The sequence below is a fragment of the Triticum aestivum genome, chromosome 7D (assembly GCF_018294505.1).
Source record: "Triticum aestivum cultivar Chinese Spring chromosome 7D, IWGSC CS RefSeq v2.1, whole genome shotgun sequence".
NCBI lineage: Eukaryota > Viridiplantae > Streptophyta > Magnoliopsida > Poales > Poaceae > Triticum > Triticum aestivum.
Window position 1 is genome coordinate 529,959,982 of NC_057814.1, and position 22,854 is coordinate 529,982,835.

Genomic DNA, 22,854 nt, shown 5'->3' on the forward strand with positions numbered 1-22,854 from the left:
CTGTTGTCTCGTCTTACAGGCCATACGGAGCCCTCCTGTCCGATGTCCACAATCTGTATTGCACTACCAGCCATGCAAAAAATTGCATTTGAGAATGGCCCCACTCCGCCAAATGACTTATAAGTTTCAGATTTGGTTAGCCCTAGGCACAGTCTGCTGTACACAGATTTAGCCGTGTATTTCCCAGATATATCACACGGCTAGGTAAACTCATCTGGTGCCTCAATGTCTCTTTCAATTTCGGTGATCACCAACCTTAGGTGCATGAGCTGAATGAGGGCCATAAAAGGTAGATCTCCACTTATGTCTTGTTCCCAGTGATTATTAATCAGGGCTTGACATACCGTACGCTGGTTTTGCGCTCGTTTGTGCACCATCGTGAGTATAGCTGGAGCAACGTCAGCCACAGACATTCCATTTAGCCATCTATCTTTCCAAAAGAGCACTCTTTCACCGTTGCCCACAGTAATCTTCACCAGGCTGTTGAACATAGTCCTCGCATCCTCATCAATCAGGAAAGGGATTCCTTGCCACGGTCTAGATTGGTCGGATCTCCTTAGCCACTCCCACCTTACTCTAAGGGCCAAGGCTTGCATCTTAATGTTCTTCACTCCCAATCCTCCGTAGCAAGTTGGACGGCATATCGTGTTCCACGCAACTAGGCACTGGCCGCCGTTAACTCGATCCTTACCAACCCAAAAGAATGACCTCATCCATGCATCAATCTCCTCAAAAACCCAGTCCGGTGCATTCAACACCATCAGCTGATGTATAGGCCTTGTCGCCATAACCGATTTGACAAGCACTAGTCTGCCAGGTCTTTGTATAAGTCCACGCTGCCACGCAGGCAAGATCTTTCGGACCTGATCCAGCAGCGGTTGCCAATCAGCCCGTGTAAGCTGCTCAATAGCCAACGGGGTCCCTAGATATTTGCATGGAAACTCTCCCATAGCACATTCCAGATTCGTTTTCACTCTGTCTAGGTCCTCCTCAGTTCCTCTGATCATGATTGCTTTGGACTTGGTGTAATTGACAACCAGCCCAGATGTAGTCTCGAAGCAGTCCAAGGTGTGCTTAATGAAGGTGAGGTCTTGATTTGTAGGTTTGATGAAGAGGGCCACGTCATCCGCGTATACCGACAAGCGTTGTGTAGCCGAAATCCCATTGAAAGTACTGACAACCCCTTCCTATGCTCCCTTCCTGAACATAGCTGAGAGGACCTCCATAGCGATTACAAACAAAAGCGGCGAAACTGGGTCTCCTTGGCGCAAGCCGCAAGCATGTGCGAAACTTTCTCCTGGGCATCCGTTAACAACCACCTTAGTGCTCGCTGTTCGCAGCAGAATTGCAATCCATCCAATCTATCTTTCGCTAAAACCCTTGTGTTGCAGCACCTGGAAAAGGAACGGCCAGGCCAAGGAATCAAAAGCTCTTCTTATGTCGAGCTTCAGGAAAACTCCCGCTATCTTCCTTGTGTGGATCTTCCTGGCAATCTGTCTAAGGAGCAGAAAGTTATCGTGTAAACATCTTCCTGAGATGAACGCCGATTGATTAGCCCCCACAATATCCGGCATCCTCCTTCTAGCGCGGCACGCCAAAGCTTTGGCAATCAGCTTCGCGAAGCTATGCGTGAGGCTGAGTGGTCGATAGTCACCAACTACCTCAGCATCCGGACGTTTGGGAATCAGGGTAATTAGCGCCTTATTTAACTTGGAAAACCCACGTCCATCTCCAAATACAGTTTCATGATCCCTGCCATAATGTCATGCTTTATGATCTGCCATGCCTTTTGGTAGAAAATCCCTATGAAACCATCTGGGCCAGGTGCTCGATCCGCTGGAAGTTCCTTGATAACATTCCATATTTCTTCCTCCGTAAAAATGGCATCCAACTCCTGTAAATCTACTGCTTCCAACCCCAAGTAGTCCATGTCCAAAGTATAATCTCTTGCCTAATGCTTGCAAAGGAGATTCTTGTATGCCTCGGTAAAAACATGCTCCTTTTGTTCCTGATCAGTGACGATCTCCTCCCCTTCCTTGACATGCGCAATGTAATTTATCATGCGTCTGCCATTAGCTACCGCCTGAAATAATCACGTGTTTGCATCTCCAGCTCCGATCCACCTAATTCTCGATCTTTGCCTCGCAATTGTCCTTTCAAGTGATGCGAGGCCGAGCACAGCCAGTTTAAGAGCCCTTCGCAGCCAAAGTTCTTCCATAGACAACTGTCGCCATTCCTGTGCCTGTTCCAATCTCAGGATCACCCAATTAGCAACCGCAAGCTTGAGTTTGATGTTGCCAGTCTTCTTCTGGCCCCAGGCTTGTAAGGCAGCGGCCGTGTTTCTGAACAGGGCATCAAGTCTTTTAAACAAAAAATGTGTGCATGCCCAAGTAGGTCAAGCTTGAGATCTTCAGACTGCTCCAGCCTCCAAGGCCATTAGAGGGTAGGAGAGACTGACTAGGAGCTGATCTGACTCACGTTCAACTAGGCAGCTGTCGGTATCAATATCGGCCAGTAGCACCTGCAAAAAAAACAAAAAAACAGTTGCGTACAGGTTACAACAGGATCGTATAATCGTATCATAGAGGGATTATGATCAGTCGGTCATCGGTGACGTTACAATCATATCCAGATGACAACACAATCTCGTCATGCTGCACGAGTCTATCTTCGCAAGGAGATTGGTCATTTCAGACCGCAACTGGCTCAGTTTTTCAGCTCGAGAACGAGCAGGTCCTCTTTGATTCGCCCCATCCGCATGGACCTTTTAATTCAGTGGTCATTTTTAACGTGACGGCTACTGATCTTCACGTGGTCATTAGTGCATTGGCCAAAATATGGTGCTCCTTCAGACTGCATTATTTTCATGTTAGAGGATTACCATTGTTGCCTTGCCTCACTGTTCGGTGGAGACATTACCTTTGACTGAAATAATTATTTTGTTTAAGAAAACACACATCATGTTAAACATAGGGTATTGATTCCTCATAAGGTAGAACCATTCTGATTAATTTAAAATATAGCATCAAGAGAATACAAAGCATGATGAGCAACGTCTGGCCTCTGCATAACTAATATACACACAATCGCCAAAAGTTTGGCAATAGAAAAAATCAACATATCCGCAAAGTGGTCATATAGGACCGGCACTATGTCTATGTCAAAGGAGGTGGTGGACCGATCTAGAGATTATGTTCGGTAAAACCCTCCCTAGCTACCCGCTCCAACCGCATACAGGCCGCCTTGAACAACGGTTGGTGCTCCGTTCAGTGTAGCATAAACCATGTAAAAAGTGAGTGCGTACAGCAAAAAATTACCTACAAATGAGAAGAGTTTTTCTCAAAGGGCGAAGACACACAGCCACGCCATTTGCTCTGTGTGTTAGCACCACTAAGACAAACTTGTAGGAAAAAAACTCAAATCTGGGGACACACCACTCTTCACACGCCTCCCAGCGATGCCAAAAAGCACACTCGCGAGGTGAGTTGGACTTATTCCAAGCCGGCAACAACCCAATTGTCTCGCCATCGACTGAAGACCCAAAACTTAACCCTACCACCACCAAACTAAAAACAGCGAGGACTTCGCCCCCTCTCGTGGCTGAACTAGCAGGCGGAGGGAGAGGGGCCCGCGGGTCGTGGCCACACGAGGGACAGGGTAGATTGCGACTATCGCATTCTCTCCTAAGGTATCGCGGGTGCAGAAAGATGGCTTGTGGAATAAAGAAATTCTCTGGAAAAAAATACTTTGCATAGATTCAAAGAGAGAAGGCACGGGAATAGAAGAAGAAAAAAAGACCACGAGGCCTCTCATTTTGCTAGGTAGAAAACATGATATCAATCCTCTGATCAGAAACTTTCACACACAAAAAATGCATGGGTTATTTTCTACACACACGAAAAAAAACTTTGAAAATTATTCCATCCAGAGCAGCCGTATTATTTTTGGAAGATGATGTATTTATAGGGCGCGCTCGCTGTGCCCGCTCACGCTCGGTTGACAGCACACCACAACCTGAGCTCGGTCGTACGTATCCCTCTGGGCCACGCCAAGTGTCAGCAACAAGCACCGAACCCCACTCCTCCCCCTGCTCCCGAGACCATGGCGGCGACGCCCCCTGCCGCCGCCGCCGCCGCCGCGGGCGGGGCGCACAGCGTGTTCGTGTACGGGAGCCTCATGGCAGACGAGGTGGTCAGCGCCATCCTCAAGCGCATCCCGGCCTCCTCCCCGGCGCTCCTCGCCAACCAGTACGCACGCACGCTAGCCCCTTTCCCTCTCCCATCCTTGGTGGCTCCGCTCAGTTATTCCTCTCTGGCCTCCGCTCTCGCTTCTCGTGTTACGTTTGTTCACGGAACAGAGCAGAGGTGCTTTGGAGTTGGTGGCGAGGAGATCATGCTTTTGATTAGCCGGTAGTACCAACCACTAGTCTCGTTCATCGGTTGCAATTGCAAACTTGCAGGGATTGTTCGAATGATCGCAATCCATTGGATATCCAATATGCGGCATAAACAACGAATTCGTATGTAGATAGGAGCTTTAGTGACTGTATGTCTAAATACACAAGAACAGTGGAAACTGATAAATGGATCTCCATAGCTCTTAAACTTGGGAACTAACTTGTCTGACAAATGAATGGATTTCTAATCAGTAGTGAATTCAACTCTTAATGGGATATCGGTAGCCGATTTCCTTTGTAAAAATTGCACATCAGTTGTAAGTGAATTTTCAGGATTTCAGCATAAGCCTAACTTCTTTATCGAAAAAAAAAGCATAAGCCTAACTTGGCCGTGTTATGGCAGCACCGTTTTCCATTCTAGGTTTTGGAATCGACAAGGTTTCTTGTGCTCGTACTGGTAACAAACTGCCTTGAGCAATTAACATGCACAAAGATGATCTGCTGTTCTTCCTGTTGTAATTTGACTCTTGAACTAGAGCTCTTTTTTACGTTACTCTAGTTCTCCATCCATATTTATTTACTTCCAGGTTGTGAGTTAAGTTTTGACATCAGATGCAATTCATTTCAGCCATAGGTTTAACGTCAAGGATCGTATTTATCCAGCAATCCTACCTGTTGAAAGCAAGAAAGTTGCTGGAAAGGTTTGTTAACTGTTTTACGGAGCTCAGCTATTTATCTTTTTTCCTTTTTATCATTATTCAGCATTTACAGATTTGTTAATAAGCCTATAATTTTCTCAGTTGGCTGTACCCTGTTCCCTTAGTTCCACCGCTGTCATCAGAGCATATGGTTTTTCTCTGCTTTTACATGCGTGTGGTTTCTCAGGCTTTTCACCCCAGAATATCAAAGTGCTGGAGTTTTAGTTACAATTTAATGTTGTTAAGTCAATAATTTTGGGGGAGTTTGGGTGCAGAACAAGCTTCTCATTCTTAGAAGTTGCTTTGGTCAGACAGTTGGTCAAGCCTAATTCTGTGTGATCCAGCATTTACTCTTGTCACTAAATTTAGAAACACACACGATTTTAGAACCATGAAATTGTTGTAGTAACTGCCTCTGTTTCTGTGAAGTCAATTTCTCACTTGGCTTGGAGTATAGTTTTTTCTCTTTTTGCAATGCGGCCAATCATTTAGCTGTGAGTCCCAGTTACACCCTTTCTCTACTTATGCTTACTGCTCTGCAGGTTATCATGGGTATTTCTGACGCGGAACTCATTGTCTTGGATGCATTTGAGGATTTTGAGTATGTAAGGAGAAGAGTTCAGATATCACTAACCGTAAGTTTATTTTCAACTCAAGTGACCCATTGCTCATGGTCTTGTTTTTATCAGAAACTGTTTGACTTGTCGTTTTAGATGGTTTTGCTCAAAGAAAGTTTGGCCTTACAGGATACTTCAGAGACAATGCATGCTGACACTTATGTATGGAGTGATGCAGAGGATCCAGATCTGTATGGTGAATGGGATTTCGAGGTGAGGGTGTCCAATTTTTCATTGTGGTCTATTGATGCATCTGATTTCAATTCTTTCAGTCCCACACTTGATTTTTGGAATGAACACATTTATTGTTATTATAAATGTTGATAGATTTCACCGAAGTTATGAGTTCCGACAGAAGAAACGCAATAAAAATGTTTGCCCCATAAGATTCTGCTAATGACCACATTGAAGCACAGTATTTATGATGAGCTCATGTAGGTCATTTTGCTGCTGAAAGCAAATGTTAACGCCGTTTATGTTGGTATTCAGCAGAGAGGGCTGACGCCCCCTTCGCAACTACCACCACCTTCTGCCCATTTGAGAACAAAATGTTTCTGTGATTGTAGCCTATTGATGCATTTACTCTGTGATAAACTGCTCGGTGCCACTATTTGTGGGGATTTTTTTTTTTTTGCGTACTAACCATGTGTTTGTCTATAGGAGTGGAAGAGGGTTCACATGAAGGATTTCCTAACGATGACACTCGGATTCATGGACGGACTCGAACGGCCCGAACCGAAGACCCGGGTCGAGACCTATCAGTCTTTCATGCACGAGCACGAACAACCTGAATCAGGAACCCAGGTCGAGAGTTGAGTTAGGATTGTTCTTCATGAAGAACTGATTCATCAGTGTGCTGTAATAGCGTTATCCGAAACAGTTTATATCCTCAGATTTGTGAATAAGATCTTTATAGGATCATTCTCACTGAAACAAATTCAAATACAATCTCTTCTGTGAGACCCCTGATGATCCAAGTAGTGATGTGTATCACAATAAAAACTTTTCTGCTAGAATCAAGATGAAATATGTGCTGTTAATGCATGATTGTACAAGCAAAACGAAACCATCTTATATTCTGCTATTGGTTGGTGGCCTTTCTTCTGTTTTCGTCTGCGCCATTAACATCCCTATCAACATTGAACCAAAGTTTGAGATTGTGCCCTATATATGCCAGAGAAAAGAACATCAGCAATTTTCTGGCATTGAAATTGGCCCAAAAATTCCCATTTTTCATGCAAGTGCCTAACCTGACATATTTCTTATAGAAATGTCGAAATCCTCAAGGAATCGGCCATCAATTATTTGAATGATCACTCACTCAGTGCAAATGCTGTTTCAAATTCTGTTAGGTTGGGTTTTCTGCACCTCGTTCAGATGGCATCAGACATCAAAGTAATGAATTGCAGGGTAAAAAAATAATAGCTTGGGATTCATGCAGATCTGAAGAATTTCCTCACAACAGAGGAAGCATCAGGTTACTACCACAGAACTTGCCTTTCCAATAATACAAAATATTCCCCCTAACCCTCTCCAACTCTAGGTAAGCTTCATTTACTCATGCCTACTTCCTTTCTTGTAACAACTACACATATAAACAGAACACTACTGATCCAATGAGCCGCTTGCGCTCCCGGATGTAAGCTGACAGAATCTACAACATCCTGGCGCCGCACAGCCTTCTCCGGTCATTCCAGCGGTCGATGTCTACTTAGACCGATACCGTTGGTGTGTATAGACTGGTAAATTAGGTCATTCAAACTGGTCATATGAACCGGTGGAAGGGTTGCCGGAGTTCTGGTCACAGCGAGCCCTCCAGGCATTGCCCCCACCCTCCGAACTGCTGCATGCCTGGTTGGGAACAACACTGCTCCCCAGATCGCCGTCCAAGCTCATCTGCTGCACTTCCTGAGGCGAAAGGATCCTGATGCACTTCACGCAGTTCACAAACTCCCTGTACAACCAACATAACACCCACAGTTATTAGGGCAAAAATATGTGCAAGCGTCCATAATCAACACAAGCTCAGTCTTGTGTACGCATTTCTTGCGATTCATCATTCTAGTAGGCCAGATTTCACATTGTCACTACCAATTGCTATCTAGTATTTTACAACATTGACTACTATATTATTTTGGAGGCATTTAAATATATGGCATTCTTTAGTCAAAAATAGTTCACGCAAGCATAAACGGGAAGACAGATGAACTTACTCCCAAGGATCATCGCCAAGAAGCAGGATATCATCCTCGTGATCTCTGTAGACAAGTTTCCAGCCAATCCTCTGTCGTTCCTCAAGTTGCCCCTCTATGCTAAACATTCGAGCCAGTGCATGCTTTAGTTCCTCATATCCAGCGTACTGACTAATGTCAATAGACCGGCCCACAGCTCCACGTTTATAGACCTACAGAGACCGTTAGGTTAGGCAAAGATGCAACAGGAAAGGCACTCATGAATATTAGAAAGAAACCAATGCTTGAGTGTAGATTTAGCTACCCTGATATTACAGCAACAGCTAGCCGGCTACTGCTATTAATAAGAAAAGGCACACATATGCATGCTAAAACTTCATTTTGCTTCTATTAGAATCTCAACCCGGCATCTCATGAATCATGCGTACACAAATCAAATGTGAACATAATCATCTTCCACACATGACAGTTCACATTTTACACCTTGAGTGTACCTTGGTAAAGAGAACCAAACTCTCTATTCTTCTGCTCTTCATCACAGGCAGAACACAATTTACATAGGACTAATTATGTGATTCATGTTCCTCATATGATTGTTTTTGTAACATTTAAGAACTTAGTGAACGGAGATTGATCATTTGGTTTATAGTTCACTATCTCATGATTTTCATCTTCCAACTATGTTATCATGGTAATCAAAATAGGTCTCCTGTTTATTTCATAGGACAACCATACTGAAAATTAAAAGATAATAATGCACTGAAAGTAGCATTCAAGATTCAGGTGAAAGAAAAGGGAAAGCACTAACCTTCGTAAACGTCCTCATCCTCTTTACTGGAGGAGCAGGTGGCCAAGAACTTTTGTTCAAGAAGGCACCATCGTTGATTCCAGAGTCAATTGAATTAAACGCCATGTCTGACGCACCAAATGACTGTGAAACCATGGAGGATGATATCTCTTGCTGGGCATCCTTTGGTATTCTATAGTTGTTATCAATGTCTGTAGAGATATGATTTTCATACTTGACAGCATCAATCCCATTCGTCAGGAAGTCATCAGTTACCATAGGGAAGCCCACGTGCCCATCATTGCTAATTCCAAACAATGCATTATTGCTTGGAATTTCAGCAGGAATTTCGGTATCTGGAGGTGCATCTTTGAACAGCTGCTGCTGACTAAAGTTGGTCATGGGGAAATTTGGATGTAGGAGTCCATCAGCCTGGGAAAGCCAAACTGAAGTTGCTGAAGAAGCTGTTTCTAGATAGTCTGTCGGGGGTGCGTTGTTCGCAAAATTTTGGGGACCAGCTCCTCCATTCGGTAATTTTGAAGGCATCATATTTTGCTTTACATTGGAATTCAACTTTGGCAATTCCTTTGTCATTCTCTGAGCTCCGGTGACAGCATCAAGGGAGCTTGGAACTGACATAGGAGCAGTTGAGTGAGGTGCCTTCTCCGTGTTGATCATGCTGGAGTACTGGTCCCTACCAGGGACTGGTTGTAGAAGATGATTACCATTAGCAGTGGAAGGGGATGTTGAGCAAGAAGGGATTTCTTCCGTAACTACAGAATGTGTAGCACCAGGCATCCTCAAAGGGCTTCCATTTGCTGAACTGAATTTATGTGATGTGGTCGTAGGAATGGCAGCTTCTAAGGTGTCTGCAGGCAGAGCTTGCTTCTGTGGAAGCTTCTGGTGTGTAGTATCTGGCTGCATGGGTGGTGGCAGTGATGCTACCTGTGATGGAATTTTTGTGCTTTGTTGAGGCATCATCTGCTGTTGGGAAAGTGAATGGGAGCTTGACAGCTGCTGCTGCATATCCATAAGTAACTTTTGCTGTTCTTGGATCAGAGGTAATTGCGCAAGGGTAACTCCAGGTTGGGACAGCAATGACTGCTGCTGTTGCTGTAGCTTTTGCAGGAGTTGAAGCTGAAGCTGCTGATCCGATAATTGCAGCTGCTGATTTGACAGATTTGGTAGCTGCGCAGGCATCTTACCGAGTTGCTGCTGTTGCTGTTGTTGTAACTGATGTTGATGTTGTTGCAATTGTTGTTGCTGAAGTAAAAGCTGCTGCTGCTGTAGAAATTTTTGCTGCTGCTGCTGCTGTTGATGTTGTTGTTCTTGTTGTTGATGTTGCTGTTGCTGCTGATGATGATGATGTTGCTGCTGCTGATGGGACAGGAGCGGCTGGCTGACGGCTGGCAACTGATTTTGAGATATATGTGGCTGCTGCTGCTGCTGTTGCATCTGACTCTGTATAAGGACCTGAGCTTGGGCAAGACTGGTTTGAGCTTGGCTCAAAGGAAGGGCATAGTTCATGGACTGTTGTTGCCTCTGGAAGTTGCTGGCATCTTGAGTTTGTTCTTCTGGTTTGATGCTCGCACCATTCTGGTTCAATGGAAGGGCTGCCTTGGACAACTCATTGTTCGGCTGCATTTGCTGAGGAAGTTTGGGCGTATTAAACTGCATGTTGTTCTGTTGCAGAAGCTGGTTCTGCAAGCACAACTGCCTCGACAGATCACCGGAACCAATATTTTGCATACTGGGGTTGGTTATTGACCGCAGGTACTCGGACTGCATGGCTGTATTTGCAAACGAGGAGCTCTGCTGCATATTCATGTTCATCCACTGAACCAAGCTCAGACCAGGCATTATGGTATTTTGCGTCTGAGGGTCCTTTATGCATATCTCTTCACCCAGCCAAGGCATAGCCCTCTTTAAGAGATTCTCCATTTCCGAGGACTCGTCATCTGTAAGTACATAATTGGGATCAATTTATAAGCATGCATAAGACCAGTTCAATAAAACACTTAGATGAGAAGATTATCCAGAACCATTTCGGACTCCAATAAAATAATGGCTTGTCTAGCTATAATGCTCCCTCATAAATATGTTTTCATGGTATGGATGCCTGATCCATGTATGAAAACAAGAATGGTAGTCTGATAGATTCTCTAAAGCTCAAACATCATTGTTTTCCCGAGGATCACAAACTCCTAGCTACTTATCTCAAGGATTAAAGGGACAGGGTGATGATGTTCTTTGCAAAAAGGCAAGTACTAGCTTTAAATTAGGGCATCTAGACGAACGTATCAGAGATATACATGCATATACAATATAACACTACATGCCACACACCCACCACCTCTGGTGCAGGCCTACTTTCCCAATTGTACAGTGAAAATGTAACATGATTTAACTATTGACATCCAGGATGAACAACTCTATCAAATGGTAATTTAGAAGATACAAAATAAGTGGCGTTGAGGTAATCCCAGGTCTACCTAGTTGTCTGGGACGCTTTGCACCAAAAAACGGAGGCGGACATATGAAAAATGGAGCAGTGACCGGTTCAATCTCCCAGATTGAAACTCGGTTCCTTCTTTCACCTGCTGCAGATTCATCCCAACCAACCTGTTTAATGAAAAGTTCTTGGATAAGCAGCAGAAAGGGGTGGGTGCCGCAAAACAATGCTACCCAATCTAACTACTAAACCAACCTGTAAATTGCGCCACTGAGAATTCTTCCATCTTACAGGATCTAAATCATTTATGCCAGTTATTGTGCCCATGTACCTGCAACATGCTAACATATGTCAGATACTAAAAGGTTGAAAAATTGGAAGGACCGCTCGCAGTCTACTCATTAAGTAAAAGCATCAACAAACCACTAAGCTAATCATAAAATATATATGGAAAGATTTACATGAATCTTTCTTGAAAAAGGAACATACAAAAAAATATGTAGCCAACAACTTGAAACAGAAAATTAAAATGAGCAATAAAATACCTTCTCGTTCCTAATTCCTCAGTTTCAAACATCATGCGGAAGCGCATACCTAACGATAATTGATTACCATAGACAGCCTTCTGATACTTAGCGAATGGGATAACAAATTCAGTAGGGCTGGCCCTGAAAATATACAGTTTGGATGTCATGGTTTGAAATACCAGCATGATTCACCAACACTGAGCTAATCAGCAGTTAATACGGGGTGAAAGTCACAGAACTGACCTGGGGTTATAAAAGATGGTAAATGGGCTATTGTTGGCAGCAGCATGGGCTGCTGCAGCAAGAATCCCTATATGCATGCTGTCACTTGAAAGGACAGATGATGATATGTTAGTCGGTTGTCGGTTAGCACGCCTGATTCCTAGTAGAAGTTGCTGCCTTTCGTCCCTAAAAACGTGTTGAAAAAAGGAACAAGGGACAGTCGCCGTCAGTTTTACAACAAGTAATTATAAGCAGGAAAAGATTTCTGGAAGTGCAAATAATAACAGAACTACTTCATTAGTTCAAACTTCAAAGATATATTATTAGAAGATGTGCTGTACCTAACGAAAATGACAGAGTCTCCAGCAAATAACCTCTTCCCGCTCACAAAGAGACTCCAGCCAGTCGTAAGGAGATGTCTTTTTGGCTGACCTGTTACAATATAAAACAATTATGACTAAATACACCTGTAATACACAAAGAGACTCCAGCCAGTTGTATGGATATAATACACATGTAAACATACAAAAAGTTCATATCAACAGTATTTAGAAGTGAACAATGTTCACTATTGAGTAACAACAAAATTAGATGTTTAGATGTAGGCAATAGAGATCCTTTAGCAGCAGGAAAGATGTCCACAATGCTGAAACTTCTTACCCCTATATATGTGACGGAATGTCCACACGTTGTCATGCAAATCCCTAGCCTGTATCTCTTGAGCGGGTGGTTGCATTGAGAAGTCCTAGAAGAACACAAAGCAACAACAAGTTAATTAGAAGGGCGAAGGATACGTAAGGTAAAGCAAATGAATTTGGTCTCCAATCTTTACATACAAGAGGTGGAAATATCTTCTCTGCAGCTCGGCGAGGTACAGAGAAGCCTCCGTGCGTACTTGTATCGCTAGCAGTCAGTGTCTTACAGAAGAACTCATTCTGTGGCCTTGCTTGTTTGAGAGCTAGCTCTGATAGCTGCAGCGCCTCCTTTCCATACTGATCATAGTTCAAACCGATCAAAATACAAATAACCCTGTTAGCATAGGGAAGTTCTGATAACAAACAACAATGGGCTCAGGTACTTACTGAAGTAACTGGCTGAAGAGTCATTTGTGCATAAACTTCATCTGTTTCTAGGTCAGCCTGAAAACAAATAGAAATCATTTTAGTATACATGATTACAAGCAGAAAGAGAAAAAAATATAGGCATGTGGCAGTGGATTACATGTAAAGTGATATTGTGCAGTAGGCAGATCAACTTGGATGGAAGGTTTGGGTAGTTTGGAACATGGGCATCAACATCCTTCTGCATAGAAGCTGCAACCTGCCAAATGGAACATGCTTAAGTCCCAGATCGAAGCAACTTAAATATAATCATAAATTCAATGGAGGAGATACTAGTAGGACCAGAAACTGAAACCGACAGCAACCCACAGGAAGAAGAATAGTTTCACATCACACCCTGAATATCATTGCCATAAATTGCAAGTTTTTTTTTCCGTTTTCTCTTCGAACCGTAAACTTCCAATGGGGCGAAACAAAATGAAACCACAGAGGGAATCAAGGTTCTGTTAAGCCATGCTCCACTTCCAAATCCAAAATATACCGCCTAACTATTATTTTTCTTTCTGCAACATCAGTACTATCATGTATATAATGGGTTTAAAAAATCGTAAGGCTCAAGTTGAGATTTCTATTATATGATATATACAAAGTAAAAAAAAATCAGCAAGTAGAAACAAGTGCTATGAGGCCATTTCCAATCATGCCGAAAACAGTTCCCCTTCCCCCTCATCGAGCCGAAAGGGGAACCAATCGCCAGTACAGAATTAGGCACCTCCATCCCGGCACTATCTTCCCCACGTAGGGAATCCTTTCCTAATCCAAGCATTCCATCACCCCAATCCTCCAGACTTGCTCAGAACATGCTCACCCCAGCGCCAAATGCAAGAAAGGTGCAGCAGAACATACTACTAAATGCTCCCAGCAGCACCACCACCCAATCAATGCAAGAATTCGAAGGGTACTCGGTTGCTTCATCCACCCAGACAAACAGAGCAAGAGAATGGTGCAACACACCAGAAGCCCATAAAAGAGGGGGGCCGGTAGGCCCCAATCCTCCCCAACCACTTTGGCCACAAGCTTAAAATCGGCAGCAAACAGAGCAAACTATAGTACAGGTAGCAACCAACTGACTAACTGATAAGAATACACCATCACATATGCCTGTATAACTGAAGAAAAAATTGGATATCAAGAGGGCAGTAATGGTATAACTGAACCAGCAAAAAAATCATCATCAATGGGTGAATCAAGGGATTTTTAGGGAACAGAATATAGGTGCTTTAAGAAAGTTGTGCAAGAATCATTCCTGGAAATAGTGATCTGATGGGGGAGAAAATGGGAAGTGTCTCTCAACACTCAAATTAACAGCAAAACATCACATCATATCAAATCAGAACAAGGATAACCATGACTCACACCACCATCACCCAACGAAATGGAGCACCGCGCATCGAATCGCCAGAGATAACTCTCTCAGCAACAAGTTCAGGATGGCAGAAACGAACCTTGGCCACACAGGAACACAGCTCAGACGGCGCCAATTAAAAATTGTAAAAATGAGAACCTAATTTTGCTACTATTGAGAAGACTCAAATCGGACAATTAAATACTTGATCTTGATCGGCAGCAAGAAGACGATCGAAGGGTCAATCAAAAGGGAGGAATCAATCCAAAGAGCTAACAGACAGACATCACTAGACAGAATAATCTGGAGAAAGCATATGGCGAGACGGAAGAGAAACGGGCATTTACCTGCTCGCTGTGGCCCTGTGGGAAGTAGACGACGAGGCTGCCTGCCGGCGGGAGCTGCACCAGCGGGCCGGCGCAGGCGTGCCACAGGTCCGAGTTGATCGCCGGCGCCTTCTTCTCCCCTGCACACCACCGAGTCCATCAGTAATAAACCAAAGAAAAGACGAGCCTTCGCCACCAATTTCTTGTTGACACGGAGAACTAAATGCATCCGGCTCCGTCGCCTTCTTGGCACATGCCGCCGGCGACGGCCGTCGCCGCCACTGCTACTTGTTTCGGAGTGGCATTTGTTTGGCTGTCGTTACAGGAACGACACCGCACATGGCGGCTCTCCGTAATTTTTCCAACCTTTGAGAGGCCCAAATGCAGCGCTACAGCAAAAAGAATAGAAGAAAAACACAGCACGCTCGTCTCCGGCGCCGGCGAGCAGCCAGCAGCCAAGGTCCAGCAACTTGCTTTTCTAAATAAACCCCCCGACAAACCGGAGAACACGCAGCGAAACCCCATGTGCGGGCTCGCACGGGAAAAGATCGCGTCACCTTTGGGACCTGGAAGAGCCAAGAAAGAAGAGGCCGCCGGAGAAAAGGGAGGAGGCTTTCCGATCCCCCTGACGCAATAACGCGAGAGGGGAAGGAGCAGACAGCAAAAAGGACAACGCCACCGTTGGTTGGTCTCCGAGGCCGAACCGCCATGCCATTGGACGGAAGAGGGGATGCAGGGGAGGGAGGGAGGGAATCGGTAGTTGGGGTACCTTCGCATCCGGCGCCCGGCACCGCCACGGTCACCGCCGACCCGGCGGCCGCGCTCGGCGCCGGCGGCTGCTGCTGCTGCCGCTCCATCTTCATCATCTTCCGCACGCACGCGCGGCGACCAAACAAACGAACGAACAGACCGGATCACCTGGCCTCCGCCGGCGAGAGCTGCTGGCTCAGAGAGCACCACGCATGGCCGCGCGTCGAGGCCGGAGGAAAGGCGGGCGGGCGGGCAGGCCGGCCGTCCCAGGCCCGTGCGCGCGCGCGTGTCCCCTCCGACAGGCGGCAGACAAGGGGGGCGGGGGAGGAGAGGGAGTGGGGTGGGGGGCGGCGAGCACGCGGCGCCGAGACCGAAGACCTGTCTCCCGCTGCCTAGGCTGCTACGCGGCTGGCTCTATGTGTCGAGGGAGGAGAGAGAGGGAGGGGTCGCTGTGCCGCGTGATGATCTCTCTCGCTCTCTCTATACTCTCTATCTCTTCTGATCTTGCTTGCTTTGGTGGCTCTGCAGGGGTAGGGGCAGAGGAGGTCTGGTCTGCGCCGCGCCTGGGCGTTGCTTGCTTGCTCGCTTTGCTTGTGCTGCCTCGGCTGCGCTGCAGAGTCTGCCGCCTGCCTCGGGCCACTAAAAGTTTTTCTTATTGTCCGTGTGGTGTGGCGTGAGAGAGATGGGGAGAGGAGTACGGTCGTGGTCAGCTCCGCTCCGCCTCCGCTGCGTCTCTCTCCTCCACCACCCCACCGGCTCATACAGTACTCCCGATGGTTTTTCACTGTCCTCCCGTTTTGTTTTCTTCCTCCCTCCCTCCGCGGGGCCCAGCTGCGGTTTCTCATCTTCTCTTGTTTTTTGGCACGGTGTGCTGGTGGTACGAATTTGGGTCGGTCACTTCACCTCTTGCTACTCTTTGATACAGCTGCTACGAGGGTGTTAGACTCTGTATATATTGGGCCCCACGTGTAATTGTATTGTACATTACTATTATGTATCTCTATATAATGAAAAGGTCACCCCATATTGGAGTGTGCCACAAACCCTAAAACCCTCTCGCTACTCTTTGATTCAGCTGCTACGAGTGGTGGTGTGTCCGATGTGATGTTTCATTTGTAATGCAAATGAAATGAAAAATTATTAACAAGTAAAATCCTAAAAGCTTAGCATTAAAATTAAGGGCTCCTTTGATTCATAGGAATTCCGTAGGATTTTGGGAGGATTGAACTCCTTGTCTTTTGATTCGTATGATTGGATTCCACAGGGATTGTTCCTTGTAATCTTTTGTACTACATTTCATACGAAATCTAACATCACTCGAACCTTTTTTTTACAATGCCTTCGTTTGTTCTGTGATATCAAACACTCATTTTCTAACCCTATTGAATTTAAGAGGATATGCCACTAATCCTATACTTTTCCTATTCTTGTATTTTTTTTAGAATCATGCGAATCAAAAAGGCCCTAAATTGTAGTTCAATGGAATTCTTAGGAAAAGGTAATTCTTACGGAAATTTGTTTCCTAGGAAGTCCCTTTGCAATAGTTCACCAATCCTTTACAAAATGGATTCCTAGGGGAAAGTACCATTCTCCTCCAAGGTTCAAATGCATGTGTGAACAAAAAATTCCCAAAAATAGCAAAAGAAAGTCAAATATTCTGATTTTTTTTGCATGGAAGACCGAGGACTAGATTGCAATAACCAATGGTACAACAGACCCATAAAGAATGAAGATTGTGAAATGAGATGCAGGCACCGCATCCACCGACATGAGATGCAGGCACCGACATGAGATTCAGGCACGCCGCCGCCCACTCCCGGACCTGGTGAAATCGTTGGATATGTGCACAGACTCATGGCGCGAGAAGTCTTCATCTTTGGTCAGAGACTAGCACGCTGGAGATGGGGGAAACCGGCGATGCATCACCGCCATTTGGAATCGTCGGCTTGGCACCATGTGAGCACGACAAAATACACATTCACCAGCCAAAGCAATCAGGCCTGAGGTCCACAAACAATCCCACCGTAGCACGCAAGCGACGAGAAAACCAAGCAGTCAGCTTTGATCCGATGCCCTGAAAGACGTTGTGGTGAAGGAGAAGCCGTTGTGGCCTATTGCAACGCAGCGCAGCCACCTCCACCCGAGCAACGCCCCACGAAAAATGAGGCCAACCCTAACTACCGGTCGAAGCCGAACGTCGAGATCCCACACCCAGCCACCGCCGGAGTGGCTGATGGAGGCAGGGACCAGTGGCTCTGCCGGTAGAGGGTGGGGGTAAGCAGTTTCTCCTCGTGCTTTGCCTCTCTCATGTGGTTGGAAAAAAGACGCAATATTCTGATAATTTTGTAGACAAACATTCCTGAATGTGTTTCCCTGCCTATAAATTTTCTTGAAGATATCACATTTGTGATGCTTTGGAGAGTAAAAAAAAAGCACCAAGATGCTTCGAAAATGAGATTTTTAGAGTATCGAAAAAACCACGAGCACATCAAATACTATTTCTGGACGAAATTTTGTACAGGAGCTGAACATTGAAACATGTATGTTAAAAAAGAGATTTTGTTTTTGAAAAAAAATACTATTTTTAGATTTCACTATTCATCAGGTGCATGCACACCCGGGGCAAAAATTCCATATCCATCTTAGGGCCTCTTTAACTGGTGGGATTTCCAAAAAGGTACGAGTAGGAAAAACATAGAATCCCAATGTCATGTTCATTTGAATCGTATTGAATTTAGCTTTGCTAGTTCGAATGCAAGAGCAATAAGCGTTGACGAAACCATTCATTAGGGAAAGCGGAGGGGAGGAAAATAGTCACTATAGAGTAGCGGTGCTCCAGAGATCCTATCCCTTGAAGTTGAGAGTGTGCTCGACCTTCCGGTTCATTTTTCGTTGGATGCTCATGATCATCATCATCCCGGTTTCTTCGTTCCAATCCGACAAACCGATAACTCCTTTTGAATTAATTCATCAAGCTCAGCTGGTCCATACTCCTCGTCTGACAAACCATTTGTCGTTTTGCCTACAAAACAACCACAAAAATCTGGACGGACAATGTGTTGAACACATGAAGGGCAAGGTATGGTCCGAGAGAAGTGGGAGCGTACCGCAGTGGCGTACAGGCTAGCGACCGTGTCCGTGCAGGCGAGAATGGAGGGGAGGAGTGTTTTGACGGTGGTGTCGACGCTGCAGGCTCAGTACAGCGTTGGAGTTAGGGATGGGCCGGCGCAAACAGGGGAGAAGAAAGGAGAGAAACAAGGTCTAACCGACGAGGTTGGGGGAGGGGAAATTTGGTGCAATTTGTAGAGAGGTCGGGCTATCTGGTCCGACGTGGCAAAAGCGCCTGAGCCTCCCCCGGTCTGCCGCGCATTTGGGGCCGCTTTGATGCGTCCATCTGAGTTGAGTTTTTTCGATCGGATTTGGAGACAGTTTGGTTCCCGGCCATCGATTGCCACGCCAAAGCTGTGGCTTGCCACACCTTCCTAGGCTGGTGTTTGGTTCTGTGTGCAAGTTTGGCTCGCCACAACACAAAGGAGGTTCTGCAGCAGGAATTCTCGCCAAATGTGTGGCGCCCATTTAGCTCGCCACACTTTCTGTGAAACGTCACAGGTGTGGCTGAAACCTCAACTTAGGCATGGCAATTTTAGTCTCCATCCAAACAGACCCTTGGGGGCTTGGGGCACCCGGCTTTGGATGCTCTTGCTGTGTGCATTCAAGTGAGTAGCGGCTAGAAACACACGGCGCCAGAGCAAACGTGAACTCTTTGTATAATTCAAGAAGATTTAATTGCCGTTCGACCACATAGTACCTTCTCAAGTTGACTTTTGCTCTGTATACATGATGAAATCACTTTCATCTCGCCAAGCAAAAGAATAACAAAATCCCTTTGATCTCACGGCTGACACATGGCGCCGAAGCGATGGCAACACGAGCCAGGATTAGCATGAGTACCTTTCAATCCGCTCCAGCTGCTATATGTAAACTGGACTTTACTTGCTCTCATCAACTTTTCTACTACTAGCCTCCCTGCTGGTAGTGCTAATGAGTGTTGCCTATTTAGTCCCTGAGCCTGTGCCGACGTTACAAAAAGGCCCACGCAGTTAACCTTTAAACGGATAATAACCCGGTACTAGTAGAATAATCGCCGCCGCTAGCTTTGACCATTACGCCCGCCGGCCGCCGGGAGCTTTCGCCGGTTAGTTGCACGGGACCTGGACCTGGACCTGGCGGAGTTAACACGACGAAACGGCCGTGCTACTAGTAATACGCACACGGCCAACTTCGTTAAAACGCCATGCGTCAAAGTAATTAAACTTTTTTTCCCTGGAACTGTAAAAAATTAAAATTAGTCGCGTAGTACTACAGGGTATTATAGGCCGCTCTTACCCGCAAAAAAAAAAAAGGTATTATAGGCCACTGTCTTAGCAGGAGGATATGCCATTTCGCAAATCGCAAAAGAAAAAAAGCAGGAGTAATTAAACCTTTTCTTTCATGAAACTGTAAAAAAAATAAAATCGTCACGTAGTAGTGCTACAGGTATTATAGGCCACTCTCTCAGCAGGAGGATATGCCATTTCGCAGCAACAAAAAAAGCAGGAGGATATGCCGCTTCCCAGGTGCATTTATCATTGCAAAATTAACAGAACCTAAGCTAGATTAGCACGAATTAACAACCGACCCACTGATTCCAGGCTATAGTTTCACCGAACCTAGGCGCATCTCCTCCGGCCGTGCCGTGACCGGCGTCCGTCAGCGGAAAGAGCGTGGCCCCCGATAATTGGAGCGGGCAAAGGCAGAGCAGAGCAGAGCCGGGAACCCGGGGAGGATGGCCACCTACTGCTGCCGCTGCGGCTAATCTCCTGTGGTGTGGCCTCACCAGCTCCATCATCATCATGCGTCGCCATGTGCTCGCCCCTTAAACTAAGCGCCCCACATGCGACTAAACAAGGTTACCCTCCTTAATCGGTCCCGTCTCCTCTACCTTTTCGTTTCTGATTATTATTAAGGGCATCTTTGCCCGGGGAATATTTGGGGGCCGCATGGCATGATTGCCGCTTGCCAGGCTAGTCTCTAGGGCAAATCAGCCGTCTACTGGCACCAATTTGTTGGCTCTTTTTGGTTGAGGGAACTTGGCGGTAGGTTGTTGGGTCAAAGAGGGGCTCCAGTGTTGGACTAGTTTCGAAGTCGGTTCACGCGGTGTTCCTGTAATTTAGGGAAATTCACAGATGATGTGTTTTCTCCGTTTTCATATTTTTTTTCTTCCTAAAAACGGTTTTTGACAGTGGCAACACAATTAAAGAGGAGGGAGACCACTATGATGACCCCAGAAAGAAAGAAGAAACGATGCTAAACACGTGAACCTATGCAAAATGCCTATCAACCAATGCATGAAGGATTTTAATGATTAAAAAAATTAAATGAGAGAAGCTTAGCAACAAAAATTAAGCACCTATGCGCTGGAAAGATTAGCTACTCAACTTTTAAATGCATTTAACACCTCACCTAAGCTCCAATGCATTCGAAGAGGCCTGACGCGGCACTTTTATGTGAAATACCATCTTCTTGTAGATGGAGAAAAGGTTGGACAAATTACATTGGGCCCGTAGAAAAAATTGTGTTTACGAAACTTTTGGAGCTTCTACTTCTGGCAACTTCTTGCAAACCAAACATTTTTTTATGGATACAGGTATAAAAAAATCAAGTTTATGAAAATGTTGGAGCTTTTCTTTTTGGCCAACTTCTCGTAAATCAGACGTTTTTTTATGGTAAAGGCTCACCTTGCATTACGAATATCCAAATAGCATTGTCAGAGAACTTCACATATGATTCCCTTATGTAATTTATGAAAAAATTTCCTTGTTCCAACCCGGGCCTAAAGGGGCGAAATTTGGTTGTCAAGATTTTTCAACAAAAAAGGTGTATGTTGTTTACATAGTTAATTCAATGTTAATGAAGCTGAGGTTGAGCATAACAGTTAGATTTGATTAAAAAGTGTAGGTTGTTTACATAGTTAATGAAGGTGTGGGTTGTTTAGTTAACAGGATGAAGCACGAGGTTGAGTAGGTCCTTTTTGGGACGAACTCCTACAAAATGGTCAATTTTATCAAGTACTACCTCCGGTCCTTTTTACTCCGCGTTTTATATTTGTGTTAAGCCAAACTTTGCAAAGTTTGACCAATATATTAAATCATAGCAACATCTACAATACCAATTATATATACTATGAAACTCAAATTCACAACGAATCTAACAATGTTGATTTGGCATTATGAATGTTGATATTATTTTCTAAAAATTTGGTAAAAGTAGAGATACTTAACTTCACACAAAACTTATATGCAAACTAAAAAGGACGACACTACGCGTCCGTCGGCAGATAATATAAGAAGATCCGTCGCCTTCATGACCATTGGATTGAGTTGTGGATGTCGTACGATCTACCTACGTGATAAGTCATCTTTGCAACAAGTGCGTTGTTCCGGTATTTTCTGCAGTTGAGGTCTTGTTACGGAATTATTATTTTTGCAACAAAGGTCTTGTTTCAGAATTTTTTCACAACAGAGGTCTTGTTGCAGAATCATTTTTATGAGTTTTTCTGCAACAAAGGTCTCGTTGTAGAAATTTTTCACAATAAAGATCTTGTTGTAGAATCAATTTTATGAATTTTTCTGCGAACAAAGGGCTCGTTGTAGAATTTTTTCGCAACAAAGATCTTGTTGCAGAATCATTTTTACGAGTTTTTCTGCAACAATGGTCTCGTTGTAGAACATTTTCGCAACAAAGGTCTTGTTACAGAACCATTTTTATGGTTTTTTTATGTTGCAATAGGGCCCTTTTGCAAAAGAGCCTCGTTGTAGTTGCAGCAGGCCTTTGTTGAAAAAACAAATATCTTTTATCTTCTCCTTCCGCCATGGCTAGAGCTTGGGTTGTGGATAATCTGGGAAGCAGATTGACACCGCCGTTCACCATCGCTGGAGCTTGCCCCGTGGATGATTTGAGAAACATATCAACACCGCCGTTTACTATGGTTGGAGCTTGGGCCGTGGATGATTTGGGAAGTAAATTGACACCCCCGTCCGCCATGGCTGGAGCTTGGGCCGTGGATTATTTTAGAAGAAGATTGAAGGGAGGAAGTGTTAGAGCATCGTGGGGAGAGAGACGAGATCGAGGGGGTCGAAGGCGAGAAAACGAGGGAGTAGGTGCTAGATTCGTCGAGGGGATTGAACGATTGATTTCTGATTCTGCAACATCGTTGCGTCGCACATGTGATCGTATCTGCTTGTGTCGCTGCCAGCCACCGCCGATCCCAAAGCCGTCGTCGTCGCCACCGCGGTGGATGCGCTCCGGTCGCCCCACACCGTGCGCCGCCGCCGCCCCCTACGCCCTCCCAGATCCTACCGTCGTCGCCCTCCCAGCCACGG

The 22,854-nt window shown here is 45.2% G+C and overlaps 2 protein-coding genes across 2 annotated transcripts; one reads left to right on the forward strand and one right to left on the reverse strand.

The window, feature by feature from the left end:
• Window positions 1-4,003: 4,003 nt before the first annotated feature.
• Window positions 4,004-6,763, forward strand: LOC123168440 (AIG2-like protein D). Its single transcript, XM_044586326.1, has 5 exons — window positions 4,004-4,247; window positions 5,025-5,097; window positions 5,637-5,729; window positions 5,841-5,924; window positions 6,372-6,763. The coding sequence occupies exons 1-5, from the start codon at window positions 4,102-4,104 to the stop codon at window positions 6,525-6,527; spliced, it is 552 nt and encodes a 183-aa protein (XP_044442261.1). The 5' UTR covers window positions 4,004-4,101; the 3' UTR covers window positions 6,528-6,763.
• Window positions 6,764-7,089: 326 nt separating this feature from the next.
• Window positions 7,090-16,044, reverse strand: LOC123168439 (auxin response factor 19). The gene is made up of 14 exons (XM_044586325.1): window positions 15,453-16,044; window positions 14,705-14,823; window positions 13,113-13,211; window positions 12,974-13,030; window positions 12,728-12,883; window positions 12,552-12,636; window positions 12,233-12,323; window positions 11,913-12,077; window positions 11,688-11,810; window positions 11,398-11,473; window positions 11,183-11,312; window positions 8,712-10,648; window positions 7,925-8,115; window positions 7,090-7,665 (listed from the first exon to the last, which is right to left on the reverse strand). The coding sequence occupies exons 1-14, from the start codon at window positions 15,547-15,549 to the stop codon at window positions 7,464-7,466; spliced, it is 3,528 nt and encodes a 1,175-aa protein (XP_044442260.1). The 5' UTR covers window positions 15,550-16,044; the 3' UTR covers window positions 7,090-7,463.
• Between the last annotated feature and the right edge of the window lie 6,810 nt (window positions 16,045-22,854).